At 48.5% G+C, this 22055-nt stretch overlaps 1 protein-coding gene across 1 annotated transcript in view; it reads right to left on the bottom strand.

The window, feature by feature from the left end:
• LOC142579187 (uncharacterized) overlaps nucleotides 1-14569 on the bottom strand; it is a 48787-nt gene extending 34218 nt beyond the window's left edge. Inside the window, exons 1-2 of the mRNA XM_075689156.1 lie at nucleotides 14454-14569; nucleotides 8837-9029 (exon numbers count right to left, since the gene is read on the bottom strand). Of these exons, the coding sequence (XP_075545271.1) occupies nucleotides 8837-9029; nucleotides 14454-14459 (199 nt within the window). The 5' untranslated portion in view covers nucleotides 14460-14569. The remainder of the gene's footprint in view (nucleotides 1-8836; nucleotides 9030-14453) is intronic.
• Nucleotides 14570-22055: the final 7486 nt, after the last annotated feature.

The following is a 22055-nucleotide window of genomic DNA, read 5'->3' as shown; positions in this document are numbered from 1 at the left end:
GCTAACTCGATATCGTGAACGATCGCAGTGTTCCTGCCAGGTGTGTCTGAAAATGTGTCTTTAAATTCAAACACGAGCTCCCTAATTTCGGCCCTTTGATTGGGATTCAACTCCGCCTACTCCACTAGCTTGTCAATAGTCTCGTGAATGTCTTTTGCCCCCGTTACTGATGTTAACTCCGGAAAGTCTACAGGCATCTATTCAGGTTGGTTAAGGGTCATGTTCACAATGACCTCCCTCTGCCAGTAGGGTTTAAGTAGAATGGTGTGGTACACTTGCAGTGTCCTTCGTTTTCCCGGTACCGTGATTACATAGTTTGTTTCAGGTAATTTCTGAGTTACGTCAACCGGTCCTTCCCATTGAACCTGCAGTTTTTTTTTTTTCAATGAGGGTTTCAGGATCATTACGTTTTCCCCAAATTCAAAGCGTCGCGTTCGTGCCGTCCTGTCATAGTAATGCTTAGCATTGCTTTGTGCCTTATGCATTTCCCGCCCTGCTAATTCTCGAGAAGTGTGCAAACGGTCCAAGAGCTCTAGCACGTATGCCACAACCGAAGGATCGTCCGCCCGGCCTTCCTAGGCTTCTCGAACAATGCGAAGAGGGGACCAAAGGCGGCGACCGTAAACGAGCTCTGAAGGTGAAAAACCTGTTGACTCGTGCGGTGCAGTTCGAAGCGCGAACATTGGTGCAGGCAAGCAAACTTCCCAATCGGCTTTTTGCTCATGACAAATGGCTCGCAAAAGCCGTTTCATGACCTCACCTAAGTTTAACGCCCCTTTGCCGCTGTATACGCGCCTGTGAACGTAATATTTACCAATTAGTTACGTGACACATTTGCACGTTTTCTACACTGTGAGTCAACGTTTTTCGAATGCTGCCAACATTTTACCGTGTTTTTTTTTCCAAAGCCCCCCTCAAGAGAATGCGCCAAGTGAGTTTATTGTCAAATGCATGCGACCGCCTACATCTCCTGCACGGTTTGCGAGCATATTTTCTGGAAGTTTCTACCGAATAGCTGAGCATGGCTAATGACGGTCGGCATGTTCTTATAAATGGAACATGTATCTGCAGTTACATGATCTACCTTTTCTTTTGTCTGTGCGTACGTTCCGCGGGTCAGGCCGGTATTGCACCCTCTTCGGGATCGGCCCATATATGGAGAGTTTTTTGCTTACGTCAACAACACGAAAATTTTCTTGGACGGTAGACGCATATACAGCTTCGCTGTAGAAGTCAAATAAAGATGCGTGTTTTGTGAGGCTGTCATCAGTGATGCGTGCTGCTCCACGTAGAACTTTGATATCAACTCAAGATTACGCGCAATATATATATATATATATATATATATATATATATATATATATATATATATATATATATATATATATATATATATATATATATATATATATATATATACGCAGGAAAGAGACGACGAACTTTTTGGAAGACTTCTTTTACTTAACGTTTTCGGCTGGTGGACCAGCCTTCGTCAGAGTACAGATCACTGTACTCTGACGAAGGCTGGTCCACCAGCCGAAAACGTTAAGTAAAAGAAGTCTTCCAAAAAGTTCGCCGTCTCTTTCCTGCGTATGTTTCGTCGGGTCCTGCATGCTGAACTTTGAAGAAAACCCATATATATATATATATATATATATATATATATATATATATGTGTGTGTGTGTGTGTGTGTGTGTGTGAATGGAACCCATATCCGAACCAGCGTTCCGCGGGAATAGTGGGCAGTAGATGCAGAGGCGTCGGCGGGAAAGATTTTTGAAGACACAAGGTCTTGCGTGGTAAACAAACGCGCCAGTTGACGTCATTCTTCTGCACAAGCAGTCGTTTCAGAAATAGGTTTCGCTTCAGAAACGACAGGTCGGAATGGTAGAATTGTGTCTATGGAGTATGATGGGTCACGTCCATAGATAAGAAAGAAAAGTGAAAAACCAGTGGTAGCTTGGGCCGCAGAGTTATAAGCGTAAGTTGTCAATGGAAGTACCCGGTGCTAATTCAGGTGATTGTCGGACACGTAAATCGCCAGCATGTCGGAAAGGGTACGAATGAAAAATTCCGTCATGCCGTTAGTTTGAGGATGGTAGAATGAGGCGGCGCGATTTACAATCTGACATTCCTTTAAAAGTGCTTCGATGACATTTGAGAGAAACATGTGGTCACGGTCGCTTAGTAATTCACGTGGTGGACCATGTTGCAAAATGACGTGATGAAGGAGGAAGTAAGCAACGTCTTTCACGGTGGCGGTTGGCCGCGAAGATGTTTCAGCATACCGTGTGAGGTGATCAACGGCGACAATGACCCACTCGTTGCCGTCAGGAGTGTTCGGGAGGGGACCGAAAAGATCGACTCCAACGCGGTCATGTGGTCGGGCAGGGCAAGGCTGTAGAGGCTATAGAGGACTGGCAGTGCTGTGAGGGGGTCTCTTGCGGCGCTGACACGTAGGGCATGACCGAACATACTGGCGAACGCAGCGATATATACCATGCCAGTAGTACTGCAGGCGAAGACGTGAGTTCGTTTTGAATGTGCCAGCATGGCCACATGGGGTCTTCGTGGAAAACGCTGCAAATGTCCGAGCGAAGATGACAACGAATAAGAAACCACTTGCGGCCTTTGGTTAAGTAATGGCGACAGTACATAAAGCCTTCGCAAACGTCAAAGTGTGGAGCTTGACGACGAAGGATGCGTGAGGGCGATCCAGGCGAAGATCGAGATATATGGTCAAACAGCGATCTTTGCACTGTTACAGAATTCAGGGATCTTTGCACTGTTCCACCGGCATGTCGGTAATGGCAAGAGATGAGGAATCGCAGGTGGAAGTTGTAGAGCAGACAGGTTCAGAAGGCAAAGGCGAACAGGAGAGGGCGTCAGCGTCCGAGTGTTTTCGTCCAGAGCGATAAATGACACGAATATCATATCCTTGAAGACTTAAAGCCCAGCGAGCGAGGCGCGCCCAGTGGGATTTTTCAACAACGATAACCAACACAGGGCTTGGTGGTCGGCGACAACGTCAAACTGACGACCGTAATAAGTACGAAATTTACCGATTGCCCAAACAATGGTCAAGCATTACTTTTCCGTTACGGAGTAATTTGACTCTGCCTTTGTTAGTGGACGGCTGTTATATGCCACAATATACTCGTCAAAGCCATGCTTGCATTGGGCGAGTACGGCACCAATTCCAATACCACTAGCGTCCATGTGGACTTCAGTAGGTGCGGTGGGATCAAAGTGACGCAGTATTGGAGGGGATGTGAGGAGTCGGCAAAGCGTTGTAAATGACTGATCTCACTTGGGATTCCAAGTCGAGAGGTCAGTGCTGCCGGCAAGAAGCTGCGTCAAGGGGGGATTAATGGAGGCCAAATTGCGGATTAAACGCTGGAAACACGAGCAAAGGCCGATGAAGCTACGGAGCTCCTTTAGAGTGCAGGGCTTGGGGTAGTCGGCAACCGCACGAAGCTTTGCAGGATCGGGTAAGATGCCTTCTTTCGAGACTACGTGGCCTAAGATCTTAAATTTACGGGCGCCAAAATTACATTTTTTTCGAGTTTAGCTGTAATCCTGCGGCGGTGAAACACCCGAGAACTTGTTGAAGGTGAGTGGTGCGAGAGGAAAAATTTGCAGAACATACTACTGTATCGTCCCAAGTAGTACAGACAGGTCTCCCATTTGAATCCTCTGAGAATACAGTCCGAAACGTCAGCGTCAACGTGGCATTCTGGTCGTTGAGGTGTGTATTAAAAACCTCACGAAAATACCTTACAGGGCGGCGACAGTGGCTCGCAACATGGCTCGCGCAGCCGTAGCAGACGGGGCAGTTATCCGGAGTACGCCATGGGTTGTGAGAGGGTCCGGGAGGTGGGTACATATACATATGTATATACATAGGAGCATAGCAGCATTCGAAAGGCGTCGTCTTCGATGCCCTAAAAAGATGACGGATCTTATCGGATTCGGTCATTGATGCATTGACGCGCCTGCAAAGGTCGACGACGTCTTCTACGTAGTTGAAGTTCTCACCGGGCTGCTGGGAACGGTTGCGCAAGCGCTCTTCAGCACGAAGCTTTCGCCCTGCGGGCCAACCGAAAACTTGCGTGAAGGTCCGATTCGTGGTTGCGGAACCACACATGCGCGACGCCCCTGCGGTAGAAGACCGCATTGTTCAACTTGTATCGTCCCATTTGCTGAAGTTGAACAATGCGGTCTTCTACCTCAGGGGCGTCGCGCATGGGTGGTTCCGCAACCACGAATCCGACCTTCATGCAAGTGTGTGTACACACACACACACACACACACACACACACACACACACACACACACACACACACACACACACACACACACACACACACACACACACACACACACACACACACACACACACACACACACACACACACACGCACGCACACACACACACACACACACACACACACACACACACACACACACACACACACACACACACACACACACACACACACACACACACACACACACACACACACACACACACACACACACATATATATATATATATATATAATGTCATTATGGGACTACAATAATTAAATCAAGAAGAGAGAAGTTATGGTATTTTAAAGCGCTGAGCCCTACTGTTGGAACCCATATATAAGGGTATCCGATTGTCTGAACGCAGTGTCAGAGGAGAAAATTTGCGGATGACTATTTGTCTGTAGCGTACAGAAGTAACCAAGAAACTAACTATTCAGCCTGCTTTGTTTTCATGTCATAGTACCGACGTAAAGCTTAATAAGGAGGTAGAAACACTGTCGAAGGCCGCGAGCTTTAAAGGAAGTAGGAGAAACGTAAATGAACTCGGGCTTGAAATAGTAAGATACGGCTGGAGTGACAAAGTAGAGCGAAAGTAGGCTCCGAGTTCCCTTCTACACACCTTGTCACGCTGCTCGCTGATTGTGGTAGCAGCGATGTTGTTCAGCCTCACGTTAGTCAAATCATTCCTAGTGGTCAACTGCTGACCAAATGTCATGTAGCTGCATAATCTGGCAAATAGATTTTAGGTCGCCTGACTTGCACCACACCGACGCGAAGGCGGATGTGCGACGGAGGCTATCAAATTAAGCACAATAGAACGTCGCTCTCTTGTTTAGCGCCCCCTTTTGCCGCTTCTTATTCTATTATGTAACGTATGTGCGGGGACCACTGAATGGTCAGCACTCGTAAAGTGTAATCAATATGCTCAAAGTCTCAAGCGATGTGCATTGCTGTTCCAGATGATAAATTTCTGCATTGTGTAAAATGTATGTAGAACTGTTAGCGGGAAAAGCAATACATTTTACCGCACATACGTGTTTAGAATGTATTGCTCGAAAATGGTTCTAAGCCCGAAGTTTCTAGCAAAAGGGCATGTTATGAGAACTGGCTTGACTTCCAGTTTGCAGTTGCAACAGTCCACCTATAAACTACAAGTAAGAATGTATACCATATAATATTTTACAATATGTTAACAGTGGTGCCATATTGCGTCCAATTTTCTTAATCGCGTTCGTCTAAGAAAATGAGTTAGCATTGAAATGCCGTCTCTTAGAATAAACTAACTGTCGCCGATTGCTTGTCTTAGAGACTTTGCGCGTCTTCGTGGATTTTGCTACAAGTGTATCTTGGGTGATAAGGCTCACGATACTTCGTATGATGTATCGAAAAGACAGATACTGATAACGTCGTCATGATTGTATGATGAAACAGATATCAAATAACCAATGAATATACTAAGATAGTATCTAAGGTAGAAGTATTTTTGATACTGCTCAGGCCTGCTCGCTACAAATTCCTACTTGTTCCTACGTGCGCCATGATAAGGTCTCTACATCCACGCCGACAACAAAGAAACGAAATGGGTATCTGTGGAAGAGTTGTGGCTCTCGGCATAGTACAGGGTTACCACTCTGTTTGTCGCATTTAAGCAAGAGACGTTGGTTAAGGGCGGGCAATTAAAGAAGTCAAAAGCACATACATTGTGCCCTACGCATAATTAGTACAACTCGAAGAGCGTTGTGCTCTGCTTGGCTAAGCACCTAACGCAGCAACAGTTAGGGTCGGGCATGTCAAAAGGGGTAGCTGGCCCATGCCGTCGTCCGACTCATCCACGCTAAGGACGGTGTTGAAGGGAGGCGCGTGTTCTTATCAAGAACGAGGAGCACTGGGTTTATTTACAATATCTACATGAAGAGTGGAGAACGTTACGTCTCATCAGTTTAGCATGACTGAATTAAAGCACCCTGAGGAGCCGAAAAAGTTCGCTTAAACCCTCTGGGTCCTCCCTAGATCCCTAGGCCAAGGAAAACTGCTGCTCCACCTTCGTCCGATCGGAGCGCCCAAGTCGCCGAAGGACCCGCGTTGAAGGCAACGGTTCACACAGTCACTCCCACACTTTTTTTCACTGAACACACAGAAAGGAGGGGCGCTTTGCAGACGGCGATTGTCACATTTGACTCAAGCTTACGAGTCTTCGTTCCTGGGATGACCCAGCAGTTAGCTGGAGCGTCTGTCAAACGACCGTGGCGGTTACCGGAGTCAGCGAGGTAACGCCGTAGAACACCCTTTTTCAGGAGTTTCTTGCTCCCATTGGTCTCTGATGGCGACAGCGAACCAACAAACAACACTCGATCCGCCAAACGTGTCTCACCTTGCTGGCGCCCTAGGTCTGTCCGAGGGGGACGCATCATTAGATTCACGAAGCGATTTGTCGCAGTGGGACAGGAGAGGCTAGATGATCACCACTCCCGCTGGCCTACCGCAACAACGTGGAAAAAAATAATAAACTATAGGTTTTTACGTGCCAAAACCACAATATGACTATGAGGCACGCCGTAGTGGGGGACTCCGGATTAATTTTGACCCCTTGGGGTTCTCTAACGTGCACCCAATGCACGGTGCACGGGTGTTTTCACATTTCGCCCTCATCGAAATGCGATGTTGGGTTTGGAGGCGATCCCACCGCTCGCAACCAGTTTGTTGCGTACTCCAGGGTAGCGTACCGTACTGCTGCCGAGACGTAGCGGCGCCTGCCTATCGAAGCTCGACCGACATTACTTATTGGGTAGCGTGGCGCTGTCGGCGGGCTGCAGGCATCCGGTAGATCATGGCGACCAAGCAAGGGCGAGACGATTTGCTAGTGCGAAACTTGCACGGTTTATTCAAAGGTAGTTGAAAGAAAATAAGAAAAGCATGAAGTATATGAAGTACATTTCGGAGCCCCTTAAATAGGCTCTCTACAAGTGTGGGCGGGATCTTGCTTCCGTCGATGTCACGTGACAGGCACAGAGAGAGGGCCCCACCTCCTGCGTTACCGAGCACGGGGAGGAGAAGTCAATCCTCTTTTCGACGAATCCTGGGAGAAGGCCCTTTGTGCGCAAGCTGACTGACGTTGACCTTCGCAGGGGAAGTCAAGCCTCATTTCGACGAAGCCTGGTAGAAGGTAGGGGGAACGACCTGTCGCCCGTGGGCTCCGACCAAGTAGAGGGTAGGGGGATGACATATCGCCCGTGGTGTCCGACGCCAACCCTAACAGCGACCTCCGCGGCCGGGATTCGATCCCGCGCCCTCGGGTTTAGCAGCGGAACATCAACTACGTCACCACGGCGAGTTCAAACGCTCGTTGAACCATGGCACGTAACAAAAGCATATTTCGTGTACCGTTTAAAGCCGCAGTTACCGCTCACTGAGAAGGCGACGGCATTTATTAACGATCGCAGTATTACGGATATAATAAGTCATGCATGCAGCTCAACTCGTTGATATCCCTCCTCGAGGACATCGGCTTATCCGCTCGACAAGTTTATCTAGGTTACCTAGTTTTAGTAACAAGATGACATTAACGGCCTAATTGGGAGGGGGGTGTCAGCAGAAATGCTGATTCCGCGGAGTCCCTGAAACAGCTTCCCGGCCGCGGACCACAATCGGCATGGCCGATTGCGAAGTGCAACGTCTCTGCCGAGGTGGCCATAGTTATATCAGCACATATAAGCCACTGTCTGTCCGCATTTTCGCACATAACGAAACTCACGAGTCATAACATTATGTGCCCCGACTTATTTATTTATTTATTCATTCATTCATTCATTCATTCATTCAATACTGCAAACCTTGTACAGGTCCAAGCAAGTAGTAGCTAATCAAAGAGTCGTGCAAACTATTAGCACCCCTTGTCGCATTATGTCCTTGAACCGATTCGTGCAAACCGGTAACCATCATAATTTTTTTTTCGGTTGAGGTACGTTTCAGGTCCAGGCCACTCCCAAAACTACCGGTTCGGATTCGTTTCGACGCATTTGTCAGTACGCCTTGAAAACTGGATAAGGGCGTGAATTATTTTACTGCGAATAACGTTCTTTTAAGCTTTTCTAGTCGCATTAACACATTTCGCTGCAAAACAGCACAACTGCACCGCGAAACACGCGGAGTGAGGCGGAGTGAGAATTGTGTGACTGCCCTCCTTGCGCATAGCTTTCTCATCGTTGCTTGCTAAGTGCATGCGAGACGCAGTATAGCGTCTGTGTCAGTCCACGCCACAGGTGCGGCGCGCCTGTCTCCCCGTCCTTGTCCCACGGCTCTTTGCAGCCATCAGTCAAAACAAAGCTTTAGGTTAGGGGACGCGAGCGGCATGCGTACGCAAAAACTGGGGGCGACGGTACTGCGCATGCGCAGACCCAGACGTAGGGGTCTGCGCATGAGCAGTACCATGGCCCCCAGTTCTTGCGTACGCAAGCCGCTTGCTTCCCCTAATCTAAAACGCTAAAGTTTCTGCCGAGCCCTGCGGTAACGTTTAGCACTTACCGCCGTAGGGCGCTGCCGTGCCTGTGATTTTGATCTCAAGCGCTTTTGCGTCCGGTGCACTAGTAGTCAGGACATGAGTTGCGCTCTTGGCTGACAGTATCCCCACGCTGCAGTTAAACGCAGCAGTGGGGTCTTGTTGGCTCTGTACTGCTCTGAGGCACATTAGGAGCAGCAGTTTCGGGAAGACGGCTGCCTGCGCCGTTAAAAAAAGAAAAAGAAAATTAATTGCCACGCGACTCCACCGCCGCGCACGTTGCATGTCGATGAAACCACAGGCAAAATGTACAGATTATCATCAGCTTGCGTGCTCCCGCCTTGAAAAATCGCGGGGACATGAAAACTCTTTCGTTTCCCACGGCAACAAGCCATCCAAGTTTGGCAGCCTTCGGGCACACAAACACAGACTCTTGTGGGGGTTATTTCCTAAATCCCGCGTGCCGTGTGGCAGCTGCCCGGCAGACATCGATGACAGATTTGTCGCATAGAAACATCAAGCTTTTCGAGGATTCAGCAACGACAGGACACGTACGTCCGTTCGCTTTGAGTACAAACGCGAAGGCTCTCTCAATTCCTGTGGAGAGGCCCGCATACAAAGGAGTCTTGGAGAAGGAGAAAAATAACAGCATACACCAAAGAAGTCTACGAGTTTTTCACGTTCGTCCGCACCACTCTCGCACACCGCACGTGCGACCGCGAACGTGCTCGAACTGTGGGTCGGGGAGGAAGGGGGAGGAGGGCCCCGATCTCAGAGGCCATGACGTTTTATATGCATACAGTTTCTTTTCGCCTATAGCCGGGGGCCGCCTTCGAGCGAGTCGCGGCTACCGAGTTATCTGGAAAAATGTAACGGTTCCGAGACTTACATAAGGAAATGCATTTGTTTGAAGTCGGAAGTACAATCGGGACTCGATAGCAACCGAAGGTCACTGGGACGCCTCACATTGGGCTGCTCACGAGAAGACTACAAAATCAAGCCGTGCAGGACGATATGGGCTGGACAAGTTTTGAAGTGAAGGAAAATCAGAGCAAAATTGATTTCGAAGGACGACTGAGGTATATGAAAGAACGTAAATGGGCTGCGAGAGTGTTCATGTATTCGTATAGGAAAAACATTACTCACAGTGGAGGAAAAGAACTAGAAAGCTTACTAGTCTGCGCCCGGTACGTGAGCGACATGGCAACAAAGAGTGTTAAACGCAAAGTCAGAAAGGCTGAGACAATATTCTGGGTGGTGGCAATGGAAAAGAAACCGGCTGTGGGTAACTACTTAAACGGTAAAAACAAAATAAGGAAACAATTTCTGATATCTCAAAGGGAAGCTCTTTAGTTTTTCGAAGCGAGATCAGAGTGCCTAAGAACGCGTACTTATAAAGCGAGGTACACTAAGGAAGAAGCATGTGCTTGCTGCGGTAGAGTTAGGGAAACGATGAAACACGTTTTATGAGAATGTGAAGATATTTACCCGGTTGGCGGTTTGGGCTCCGCTGGCCTTCTTCGTTTCAGTGATAACAGGGGGGAAATTAAACATTTCCGCAACAAAGATTAGTAAAAGACGATCGGACGTTTTGCGTGATACAAGTAGGAAGATTACAAACAACGAAGGCTTAAAAAAAATTACCTATAATGGCTCCGAAAGTGTGATGCTGATATTTTTTATTATAAAAAAAAAACGACAGGTAAGACATTTAGTTAAAATTAGAAAAAGAGCTTGGTGATGAGACCCACTGGCTCATGGGGGACGCTCACAGCATCCATCCATCCGTCGAGTAGGATGTCTCGATAGCACCGCTTCGCTGCTATCGAGCCATCGTAGGACACGACCAGCGACGCTTCACGAATGCAGGATAAATGTATACAAGTTTGACTTGAAGCGTGGTACACTGGCCGCGAGATCGACCTATAAGAATTGCGGCCAGCAAATTCACAAAATTAACCCTTCCGGACACAAAATGTGTGCTGAAGATGTTCCATCAATATGTTCGCCCATTTAGCATATTTGAATACAGGGAGCACCAAAACAGGTTAAGCATTGTGATTTCTTGTATATATTTTTATTGCGGGATTAATTTCCCACAAATGCACACTCTAAGCGTTAACTCCGGGCCTTATTTCTGCTGCATAAGCGATATCGCCCATTTCCTGTGTACTGTGCTTGGAAACACGAAGACACCTTAGAAGTTCCCGTGATATAGTCACTGTCACAAACAAAGGATAAGAATAAAGTCTTTTACTGGAGCAGCCTGAACGTCTATCATTAAGTGTCTTTTCTCTCTCGAACACATTTGGCACACAACCAATTTTTCAGAAACATGTCTAATAAAGCAGCATCCAAGATACATAAAAAACTTTTTAACAGTAATTGGCTTTGTTAGAATTTCCGACTTTCAGATATCTTGCCGTGCACAATCGTACCAGATATGAATCAGTTCAAGCAGTTAAGAAGTAGTAAATACTTGAAGTGCAAGGAACACTTGAGGCATATATATATATATAGTAGGCAGAGAGGAATTCTTCAGGCTACCTTTCAAACGTAAAGAACTTGAGTAGTGCTACAAGGTAAACAGAACAAGTGTTTCATTTCAACAGTTTCGATCGGTGGACCGATCTTCCTCAGGGTTTACAAAAACCCTGATGAAGATCGGTCCACCGATCGAAACTGTTGAAATTAAACACTTAGGTATATATATATATAGTGTTCAAAGTTAGACTTTCCGGGTTTTAAAAAAGAATGCGAAGAGGAGTACAGAAGACATTTTTATAGCTAGGTTACATGTTTATGCGGCCAGGCGGTCGCAATCTGTGAGGGTAATTGTCGTCATAATGTCAGTGTTTCATTAAAACCGATAATTAACTTTTTCTTTACTGCAGTTAGCATGTATGTTTATATTGAAAACTCAGAGGCGGTGCCATTTGGTGGCCATTCCATTTTGTGCAATTTTAGTAACGCGCCTGTGTCCCCGAGATATGCACGTCTGAAATTTCAGCCAAATTAAGCCGTCTAATTACGCATGCGAGACGGCGGCACCCACTATGAGGCCCCTCCCTAGTGTGGCGCATCTATTGCGTATGGCGCTCCGTCTGACAAGAATGCGGGGTGACAGGCGACGGTGATTACTTTTCGTTCTTGGCCACCGTTTTCGTTCGTGGCCAACGAAACCGAAGGATGACTTTGCGTGGCGGCTTGGCACGGGTCTTTCTGATGCAATGACGTGCAGTGTTGGTGACAAAGCGCGGTGCCATCGTACTGTCGAAGCAATCAAGTGCAGGATTCGGATATTGGCTTTGGTTTTATTCTTATTTTTTTACATTTCGCAGGCTCAAAGTCATGCAAGCGCTAAGCATGAAACAAAGGTGACAACAGCTGCCGGGCAGCACTTTAGTTGCCAGTGGTGTTCCAGGGGCGCTGTACCTGCCGAAGTGTGTGATTTGAGTGCCCTGCATTGCCCACGCCTGAAAAACTGCTGTGAAATAGGACGACTGTGAACTGGCGCGAGTAGCGCACTTCATTGGTGTAAGCCTGACGATTTTTTTTTTATTCTTCGCGGTTTTGCGAAAGTGCCGAACAGATCGGGCATCGCCTTGCAAGCGCATCGTGTGAACCCTTGAGCTTCAATTATGTGCCTTTGCCACTGATTGCCTCTACTAAGCGGGGCTGTTGGAAGAAGCGATTGTCATACTTCTAAGTTGAGTAAGCTTTCATATCACTCGAAACTAATATAGTGTACGCAATGGTATGTTTGAAGCAAATTTCTAAAATGTTTGTATGTTTTGTATGTAAGCCATGGATTTACACTGTCCTTTTTTTTTTTGTTCTTTTATTCCCACTTCTTCCGAAGTAGTGCCGGAATCGGAGCTGTGTGTAACTAAATAAATATGAATTTGACTGCGCTGACACAATTTCATGCTCTGTCACGAGGACTGGTAGATGCGTTATAATTTTTAAAAGGTGACGTAGAGAATACGGGTCATTAAACGCGTTTTCAAAGCGCTGACCAATGCAGGATCGTAAGTTCTCGTTACGCATGTGCAAGGCACCCTAGAAGCTTTAGTGGTTAATAATGTGCTGTATGGCAGCTGACGCTGTCGCTTAATGTTTTGAGATGGCATTAATTTCAATCATTCCGCAAACAAAGCTTCCATCGCCAAAAAAAAAAAAAAGAAGAGCAGTATCGCTGCACCAGAGTGCATAAGAAGAAGTCGTAAGCGGCACGGCGTCTTGTCACCCACTCTTCTAGCGATTTCTCAAAGAAACAGGGCTCAAAGAAACCCGCACAGTCATTCCTCGATTTCGCTGGCCAAGAACGGAAACGCTGGCCGAGAAAGAAAGGTAATCACCGTCGCCTTTCACCCCACACTCTTGTCAGACGAAGCGCCATGCACAAGAGCTGAGTCAGACTAGGGAGGGGCTTCGCATGCGTAATTAGACGGGCTTGGGCTGAAATTTCAGACGTGCATATCTCGGGACAGAGGCGCGTTACTAAAATTGTACAAAATGGAATAGTCACCGAATCGCATCGCCTCTGAGGCTTCAATATAAACATATTTGCCGTAATAGTTCTGCGGAAACCCGCAAGTTGGAGAGAACTAATTAATAAAGGAAAAATCAGACATCCACCTTTGTAGAATTTGCTACGGATGGGTGGATGTCTGATTTTCCCTTCATTAATTACTTCTCTCCACCTTGCGGGTTTCAGCAGAACTATTACGTCAAACTGTTGCCTTTGCTTCGTGTTGTCGACAAATTCGACTTTGCCCTGCCATCTGCTAGCCGCCTGGTTAGCTCAGATGGTAGAGCGGCTGCCCCGGAAAGGCGGTGGTCCCGGGTTCGAGTCCCGGCTAATTTTTCTTCGAGGAACCCGTAGGGGTTTCCTTTGTAGCATTTGCTACGAATGGGTGGATGTCTGATTTTTCCTTTATTAATGTAAACATACATGCTAACTGCAGTAAAAAAGTTAAATATCGAATTTAATTAAATGCTGACATTACGACGACAACTATCCTCACAGTTTGCGACAGCCTGGCAATCATGCATAACCTAGGTAGTCAAATAGCTTCTGTGTACTCCTCTTCCCATTTAAAGGAGCCCGGAAAGTCTAACTTCGAACACCCTGTATATATGGCACGCTGACCAAGCTCAGACATGGACTTCATCAGACATGTGCATACGTCACAACCCGTGAAAAGGTCCAACACAACCTGCGAACCCACGTGAGTTCTAGGCTGCTGGGGCTAATTTCCAATCGATAGCTTTCGCAGGATGTCATGCAGCCAGCGACCAGGTACGCGATGGAATAACTTTCTTAAGGGCAGAAAACACATTCCGCGTCGATATTATTTTCACGTCTTCCAGGGAAACGGCGCGGTCTGCAACGAGTTCAAGTCACAACGGAGCACGCCAGATTCCGCTGAAACTATCTTGGCGCGAAACTGAAAAGTTTCTCTCACCGTCCGTCGCCGACCGCCTGATAAGACGGTGCCAGCAGCGCACATCGCGAAGAAGGGCACAGCGTTCTCTGCGATGCGTGGCCCCTACAAACCCTCGGACGGCCGTATAGCATGCCGCCCGAGTTATCACAGCACAAGCGGGCGAGGCGAAAAAGACGTCGCTGCGTCTTACCTTCATTGCGATCGGACAAGAAGCGGGTATCACTTTTGGAAGGAACCATAGGCAAGGTGCGGCTCCACGCGGTCAACCAGTCGCGCGAGGCGTCCGCAAGACTTCCTCTTCCTTCACACCTACACCACGCAAATGGCGCCGCGCTGCTCCATCTGCGACCGTGTCATTCGAGTGAGTGAGTGAATAAACTTTTATTGGGTCCAGCAGAAGACGATAATACGCGCACCCGGCTAATCCCACGACGGGACTGAGAGGTCTAGCCTGCCGGCCCGGGCGCGCTGGACGGCCAGGATCCGGTCCTCAAAGACGGGACCTCGCAGGAGCGCGTCCGCTCACGCTCGCTTCTGTGATTCGCGATACATACGTAGCCAAGGCAAGGTCTGTCGTGCGCTTCCTCTGGTTTACGGAATAAATAATAATAATAATAATAATAATAATAATAATAATAATAATAATAATAATAATAATAATAATAATAATAATAATAATATTTGGGGTTTTACGTGCCAAAACCACTTTCTGATTATGAGGCACGCCGTAGTGGAGGACTCCGGAAATTTTGACCACCTGGGGTTCTTTAACGTGCACCTAAATCTAAGCACACGGGTGTTTTCGCATTTCGCCCCCATCGAAATGCGGCCGCCGTGGCCTACGGAATAAACGCCGACAGCTGCAGTATGGCTGACGCATTGCAGCGCTAACTGCGCTGCCGTTCACCGGGAACGCCACCGTCCGGGAGGATTCAGGTTGAATCCATTTTCTTAGACAATTGCACACATTCTGTGCGACCAGTTATTTGTTTTGCTCTTGTTTACTCGATTTCCTTAAGATCAGGCTTGCCCCCACTCATGCCGATGCATGCTGTATATATATAAGGAACAAGTTGCGCAACTGCTGCCCGCTGTATATATATGTATATGTATATGTATATATGTTGTTGTTGTCCTGAGTGGCCGTGCCACATACCTACAGTGGGGGATATATTCTGTACGACTTTTTCTTTTTTACACCTACGCCACACAAATGGCGCCAACACTGGATGTGTATATCCAGTGAGGATTGTTCTGGCATTAAGCGACACAAGGGTTCGCATAGTCAATTTGGTGGTCGTGGAGCACTTGTAAAGCACTTCGACGTATACCATGTTTTTTTTTTTTTTTCACAGGGTAGCTAGGAAGTTTGGGCAGAGCGACAGCTCATGCGCAATTTCCCAGCGATGTTTTCGCCGTTTATCGAAGTGCGGCACGAGAAGAAGACAATGACGCAGGCGGCGGGGCCGGGTGCGGCCGCTGCGGCACAGGCCACAGCAGCAGCCCGCGAGAAAGGGAAACAATGCCGGGGATTCCGCGACCGTGTTCGCCACGTCGCAAGTCACGATCGGCGTCGGCGGAGCGAGAAAAGGGACCTGTACTCGCGCAGGCCGCTGCCAAGCCCCAACATGCTGCCACCACAGGTCCCGTGCTCGTGTACCAGGTTGCGAAGCCGGCTCGCAGTGAGTCGTCGAGCCACGATCCCGTGATCGTGTACCAGTACCCGAGAGTCGTCGACAGCCCGTCCAAGTCGCCGACACGAGCGACCAGCAGGTATAGTAGACGGCCCCTAATCGATCGGCGCTTTGACTCGAGAAGAACGAACAGAAAAGAATGGTGTGGGGGAGAGGGGGGAAGGGGAAATCACTGGTGATTTCCCAATCACATTTAAGCACTCACACATAAAATACAGCTGAGTTACACGAATCCCGCGCTCTCTTCTCCGCTTGTATTCTCTATCGTGCGCTACTTAGGTGGCTCCATGCGCTTCCCCTACACTGCTTGTATGTACTTGCTACATGTGCTACGGTTACTGCACGCTGCCTCCGAGGCTGACTCAACGGCGAACTCTCCTTCCAATTTTTTCGCCACTGCCTTGCGCACATTTCTTATCGCTTCGCCTACATTTGTTCATCGTGCCACTAAAGATTTGCATGTCACTACACCGTCTTGCCACAACAGGCGTGGCGGCTCAGTCGGCTTCCGAATGTCCGAAACTGTCCCTTGCGGCATTCCTGTAGGACACGCGATAGAACCACAGGACACGACGCGAGTGCGAGCCTCGTCGTCGCGTGGCGCGTTTTTACAAGGACGCGCAGCGTTCAGAGAAAGCTGCTCTTCTGAACAGCAGGTCTTCGAGGAGCAGCCGAGCGAGCCCTTCTCCTCGGACTTCACCTCTGCGGAGGGCGGCCGTCTCTCCGACCGAGGAGCAGCCGGAGCCGCAGTCGTGCTGCATCATGGACCGCATCGAGAAGAAGTACCAGGAGTCGTCGAGCCAGCTGGACGGACAGCACCTGTACATCGTTCTCTGCTTCCAGTCGGCCATAGCCACGCTGCTCTTCCTGCTGTTCCTGTGCGTGCCGGTCGCCATGATCACGGTGGGCGCGCTCAACCTGTCCAACTGCCGGCTGAGCTACGCGATACCGCTCTGCCTGACCGTGGCCGGCTGTGCCTACCTGCTCATACCGCTGCTCAGCGCCGCGCTTGACTGGAACGCCAGCAACAGCTACTGCCCAATCATGATATCGGTGCTGGTGGTGGTGGCCATGGGAGCCTCGACCACGGGCTCCGTGTTCGTCTTCTCTGGCATGTGGCCCTCTGGGAAGCCAGACGACCCTCGGTACTGCCATCCAGCCGTCTACTACTTCTCGTTCATCATGTGGTCCACCTTCATCGTATTCATACCCGTCATGCTCGTCGTGTCCGTAGTGGTGTTCAGGAAGTACGGCAGGCACAATGTCCACGCGGCCACGATGCCGTCGCCTAGGTAGCGACATTCCTGCCCAATCCATTTCATATAAAGTGGAGGTTTGATTTGGTTCACTGATTGATCAATTAGTCGAGTCCACAGCACTCAGGTCCGTTTTGTACAAATGTCATGACATCTACAGAGCGTAACGTGCGAAATACGTAGAAAAGAAGAAACTTAGACTGTCACGTTTAATGCCCGAAGACAGAACACAGGCTATGGCCAAAGTGGCAGTTTATGCGCGTTGGTATTCCATAAGAACCTTAAAAAGCGCGAACTGGACACGGACGAAAAAGATACGTTTGTGTTCATATGTGCCTTTTTCGTCCGTGTCCAATTCGCGCTATTTAACGTTCTTACAGGCTCCGACAGACGCCGCGCTGGGGTCTCAGAATTTGTACTGCCTATAGGGTTCTGCATACTGTGCACCCAAATTCTGCACTGTGCCTCAGCGTTTTTTTTTTTCATTTTGCGCTTATCGAATTGCAGCTGCCACTGTTGGGCATTTAAACCGCGACCGCACAGCTTCCTACAAATATTACTAGGGAGAAATGTGGCGCTAGAGTCTACGGGAGCTGCACAATGGCGGTTCAGTCAACATATGAATGATCACGGAGGAACGAAACAATTTCTGGCAGAACCCGTCTCACGATGAATGCCGACGTTGATGCGATTAACATAGGAGCAATGCAGCAACGCATCGTATTGCCAACATATACCCTGTGCAAATACGCAGTGGCACATATACCCAGTGAATTTTGGCAGCAGCACTGAGTACTTGTTCAGAAAGAAGCCCGCGGTTGTGCCATATATGCACAAAGTCGCCGACCTGAAAAGTGGCAAAAAGGCGTGTCGTCCCTGTGGTTTTTTCTGCCCCAAATAAGCTAGCTGGGTCATGCACGAGGATAAGTGGAGAAGGAGCCCAACGAAGTGGTTGCGGAATAAAGCGTGCCGAAACTTTCGTGAAATGTGCCACGGGCATGGTATATGGATGGATGGAGTAACTTTATAGAAAGGTCCTGCGAGCTACGGGGCGCAAGGTCCCATAGAGCGGGCTACTCCCACGTTGGGACCGGGAGTTGTAACTCCCTGGCCGCATCGTGGGCTCGCTGGACGGCCCAGAGCTGCTCCGCCAGGTCCGTGCTGCGTAATGCGTCTTGTAGCCTGGCGGAGTCTTGATCCTTGTTTGCGTGGGTCCGACCACACGGCCAGAGCAAGTGATGTACGTCTAGTGTTCTATGGCAATTTTCGCAATATGATGTTTTGTATAGGTCAGGCATGTAGTGGTGGAGTCTCAAATCCCGCTAAATTGTGGACGAGTATATGTGGGCCAAACAGGGCGCTGCGTGAATAGACGCGCAGGGGAGCATGCATTGTCAATTAGAAGACGAGAAGGTGCAGACTTGCCCGCTCATTGCATTACATGTGAAGGACGTACACCACTGTTCTACAAAATTAGGATTCTAGGCAGAAGCAAGAATAAAATAGCCTGTGAGCTTTTAGAAGCTTTTCAGATCAACGAAAAGGGCGATGACTGCGTAAGTGACACTTCTGTTGCCTTATATCACGCTGAACACAATTTCCTGCGTAGCTTGCGTTGACATGAGGCAGGCTTGATTTGCCCTGACCTCCTCATCCCCCCTTCCTTTTTTTTTTGTCACGTGCGAACACTGCCTATATATGCAGATTTGACACAAATAAACCCAGTTCGTGCTCTTTTCGTCTACCTCGTGTTTTCCCGTGTTCGTTCTTTCTTAGGCGCAACTCTTCCTAAAACATACCCAGTGAAGTTGGCGTTCACTTCATCGAAGAGCGGCACACACACAGTGACTCAAGTTGGCGCCAATGAGGTTCATTGAAGAGCGGCACACACACGGTGTCGCATACTGATCAGTGACCCAAGTTGATCAACGGTTGCCTTCGAACACGGTTCCCCCAACACAGCAGCCCGATTTTCTACCTTTTAGACCGTGGACTACCCAGCGACCCAACTTGGCGGGAATACCGTAAGAGAACAAAGACCCCGGAAAGTGCATTAAGTATCCTAAGAATGCTACTCGCGTTCCTAAGAATGCCAAGACTGGGAGGGAACATGACGTCAGGCAGAAAGCCTCTGCGAGACAATCGCCACTGGCGCCGCCCGTTCCTTCCTCCGCGGTCGACATACATGCGCGTTGGATCTTGGGGGAAATAGGCCTACATGGCTGCCGAACCTTTTAAGGCATTCTTCGGTTCGTGATAGATGTAGATCTAGATCCTTGGAAAATAATGGCGTCGTGGTAGACCTTACTGACCTCCTCGTCACCGATCGGCCCTCGCCACCCGCACTGCTCGTTCCTGTATACTACACCCTTACACGGCGCGCGCTTGGGTGCTAGAAATTCCCGCTTGCCTATCACGTGGTGAGAGTGAGTTAAATAACTTTATTGGAGGTCCGGCGAGGACGCGAACTCGTCGCGCACCCGGCTAGTCCCACGTCGGGACCGGCAGGTCTAGCCCACTGGCCCGGTCGCGGGCACGCCGGACGGCCAGGATTTCCTTGTCTAGAGCGGGGCTACGCAGAAGCGAGTCCCACTCCTCCTTGCTGAGGCTATTTGCCCTGGGCTTTACCTTTACATATTTATCATAAGGCTATCTTTCCTAATCTGTCTCCTTTCTCCACAGGAATAATGAGTAACTTTATCCTTGTCGTTGCGTCACTTTATTCTTTGAGGATTTGTCCCTCTACCTCCTTTCTTTCCTCTTCCTTTCTGCCTATCTTCTCTTCCTATCCCCCCCCTCCCCGGCTTCCTAAAGAGTAGGCCAGCCTGCTCCCTCCTTATTTCCCTCTCTGGCCGTCGTATACACGTGTTTTCATATCAAATAATAGTAGTAATAAATTGTCATTCCGCTTCGAATGACCTTGTGGCTCGGCGAATTGATCAGTTTCAACAAAATTCTGCGCTGTCAACGCAGCAATTCGCTATGCCTTTCACGTACGTGCGCATGGAAACTTCTTGCCTCCGTATACTTATAAAAAAGATATATGAATTCTTGGTAATTAAAAAAATAATAAGCCATAATAAGCAACTCCACAAGAGCGTCTGCAGCTACAAGTGCGAAAATTAAGACAAATCCCCACACTAGTCATCATTCCCATGGCGGGTGACCGAGTCAGGATGGCGAACAGCGCCGCGAACGGGAGAAGCACTGGCACGGGAAGCAGACGACGGGACAACGGCGCTCACGGTGATTTCGCACTGCAGGTTTTAAGGCCTGACCTACCGGAAAACGAATATTCGTGCGTCCGCTTTTGAGAAAGGTCTCCACTTGTACGAGGAAGGTCCCATTCATGGCACCAGGTACTATATAAAGCAGAAAATTAGAGCAAATTGCGATGCAAATTGACCCCGCCAACAGAGCTCACTGCGGTAAGCTAAGACGTGGAGCTCCAGCATTTATACTCCAGATGTTATTTTGCTGTGCACGGTAACAGTGTCGCGTACTTAACCATGTAAATAGGGGAAGAGCACAAAAAGAAAAAAGAATTCACCGACGATATATGAAAAATGTATAAAATACATACCGTTGGGTATATAATGAGGAGCCAACAAACAAAGAAACCAAGGAAAACACAGGGGAAATTATAAATTAATGGCAATGCAAGTGGAGGTAAAAACAACTTGCCGCAGGTGGGGAACGATCCCACGTCTTCGACTTACACGTGCGATAACTTGCCGCGCAGGTGGGGGAACGATCTCATCGCACGCGTAATGGGAAGACGTGGGATCGTTCCCCCACCTGCGGCAAGTTGTTTTTTCTTCCACTTTCATTGCCATTAATTTATCGATTCTTTAATTCAATTAGTAAGTGCAAGTAATTTCCTCTGTGTTTCCCTTGGTGTCTTTGTTTGTTGGCTTCCCATGATATGATTGGCATGTATAATGAGGCCGCGGTGTGTGTGCCATTGGGTACGTGCCCCGCGAGCCAACGGGATCGAATATGCCGATCATCAATGAATCTTTTTTGACGTCAGCTTGGATCACTGCAAGTATCACAACATCGTCACACCTACGCGGTGGCGTTCACGGAATGCGATTTTTTCTTGCAAATGAGGGTCGCCATCGAACGTGTTTTATTTTTTTTCGGCGTTCAAAAGGTGCGTTCTTGCCAAATATGACATCCAACATCGCGTTTGTGCTCTTTAAGGGATTTGCAGATTGAGCTAAAAGGCTTTCGCTGCTACCGAAGCGGAGCACGAACTGTTTGTGATTTTCTCGTTATACATGCAATGACGAAGTATTTGTAAGAAGACTACAAAGATTACCATAGTGACTGCAGTGGTTATGAGCGATAACGTGTAGGCTTGTGTGTGTAATTTGGCTGCAATGGGAATGAACACGTGGTGCAGCATCTGCGCAACGATCCCCCTGGCGCAACACACGCACAGCAGCGCGATATTTAAGCCGTATGCATGCTTCTCTCATGCATGCCGACGCCAACTACAGTTGAGCTCTTCTTAATGGAACGGAATGACCTGTATAACCAACGAATTAACCCTGTACCTGTTATTGTGCGAGCTGTGCGCTGCGCGTCCTTTACAATGAAGTGACCTGTATAAAGAAGGATTTCGGACGCCCCAGCACTTCATCATGAAGGCGTTCGATTGTATTACATTTCTTTGACACGACTGGCACGCATACGTCGCGTCCCACACAGCAAGAGCTAGAACACTTGTGTGCGCTCTAGCTTCCATTCGGCCACTACTTTCTTCCTTGCGTCCCGATCGGGAGCGTGTCAGTTTGACCCATTCTCGCCTTGTGGCAGCTAACGCTTTGGGACAGA

The sequence above is a fragment of the Dermacentor variabilis genome, chromosome 4, assembly GCF_050947875.1.
Source record: "Dermacentor variabilis isolate Ectoservices chromosome 4, ASM5094787v1, whole genome shotgun sequence".
NCBI lineage: Eukaryota > Metazoa > Arthropoda > Arachnida > Ixodida > Ixodidae > Dermacentor > Dermacentor variabilis.
Note: the sequence above shows the minus strand (reverse complement) of the source record. Positions and strands in the feature narration are given on the sequence as shown.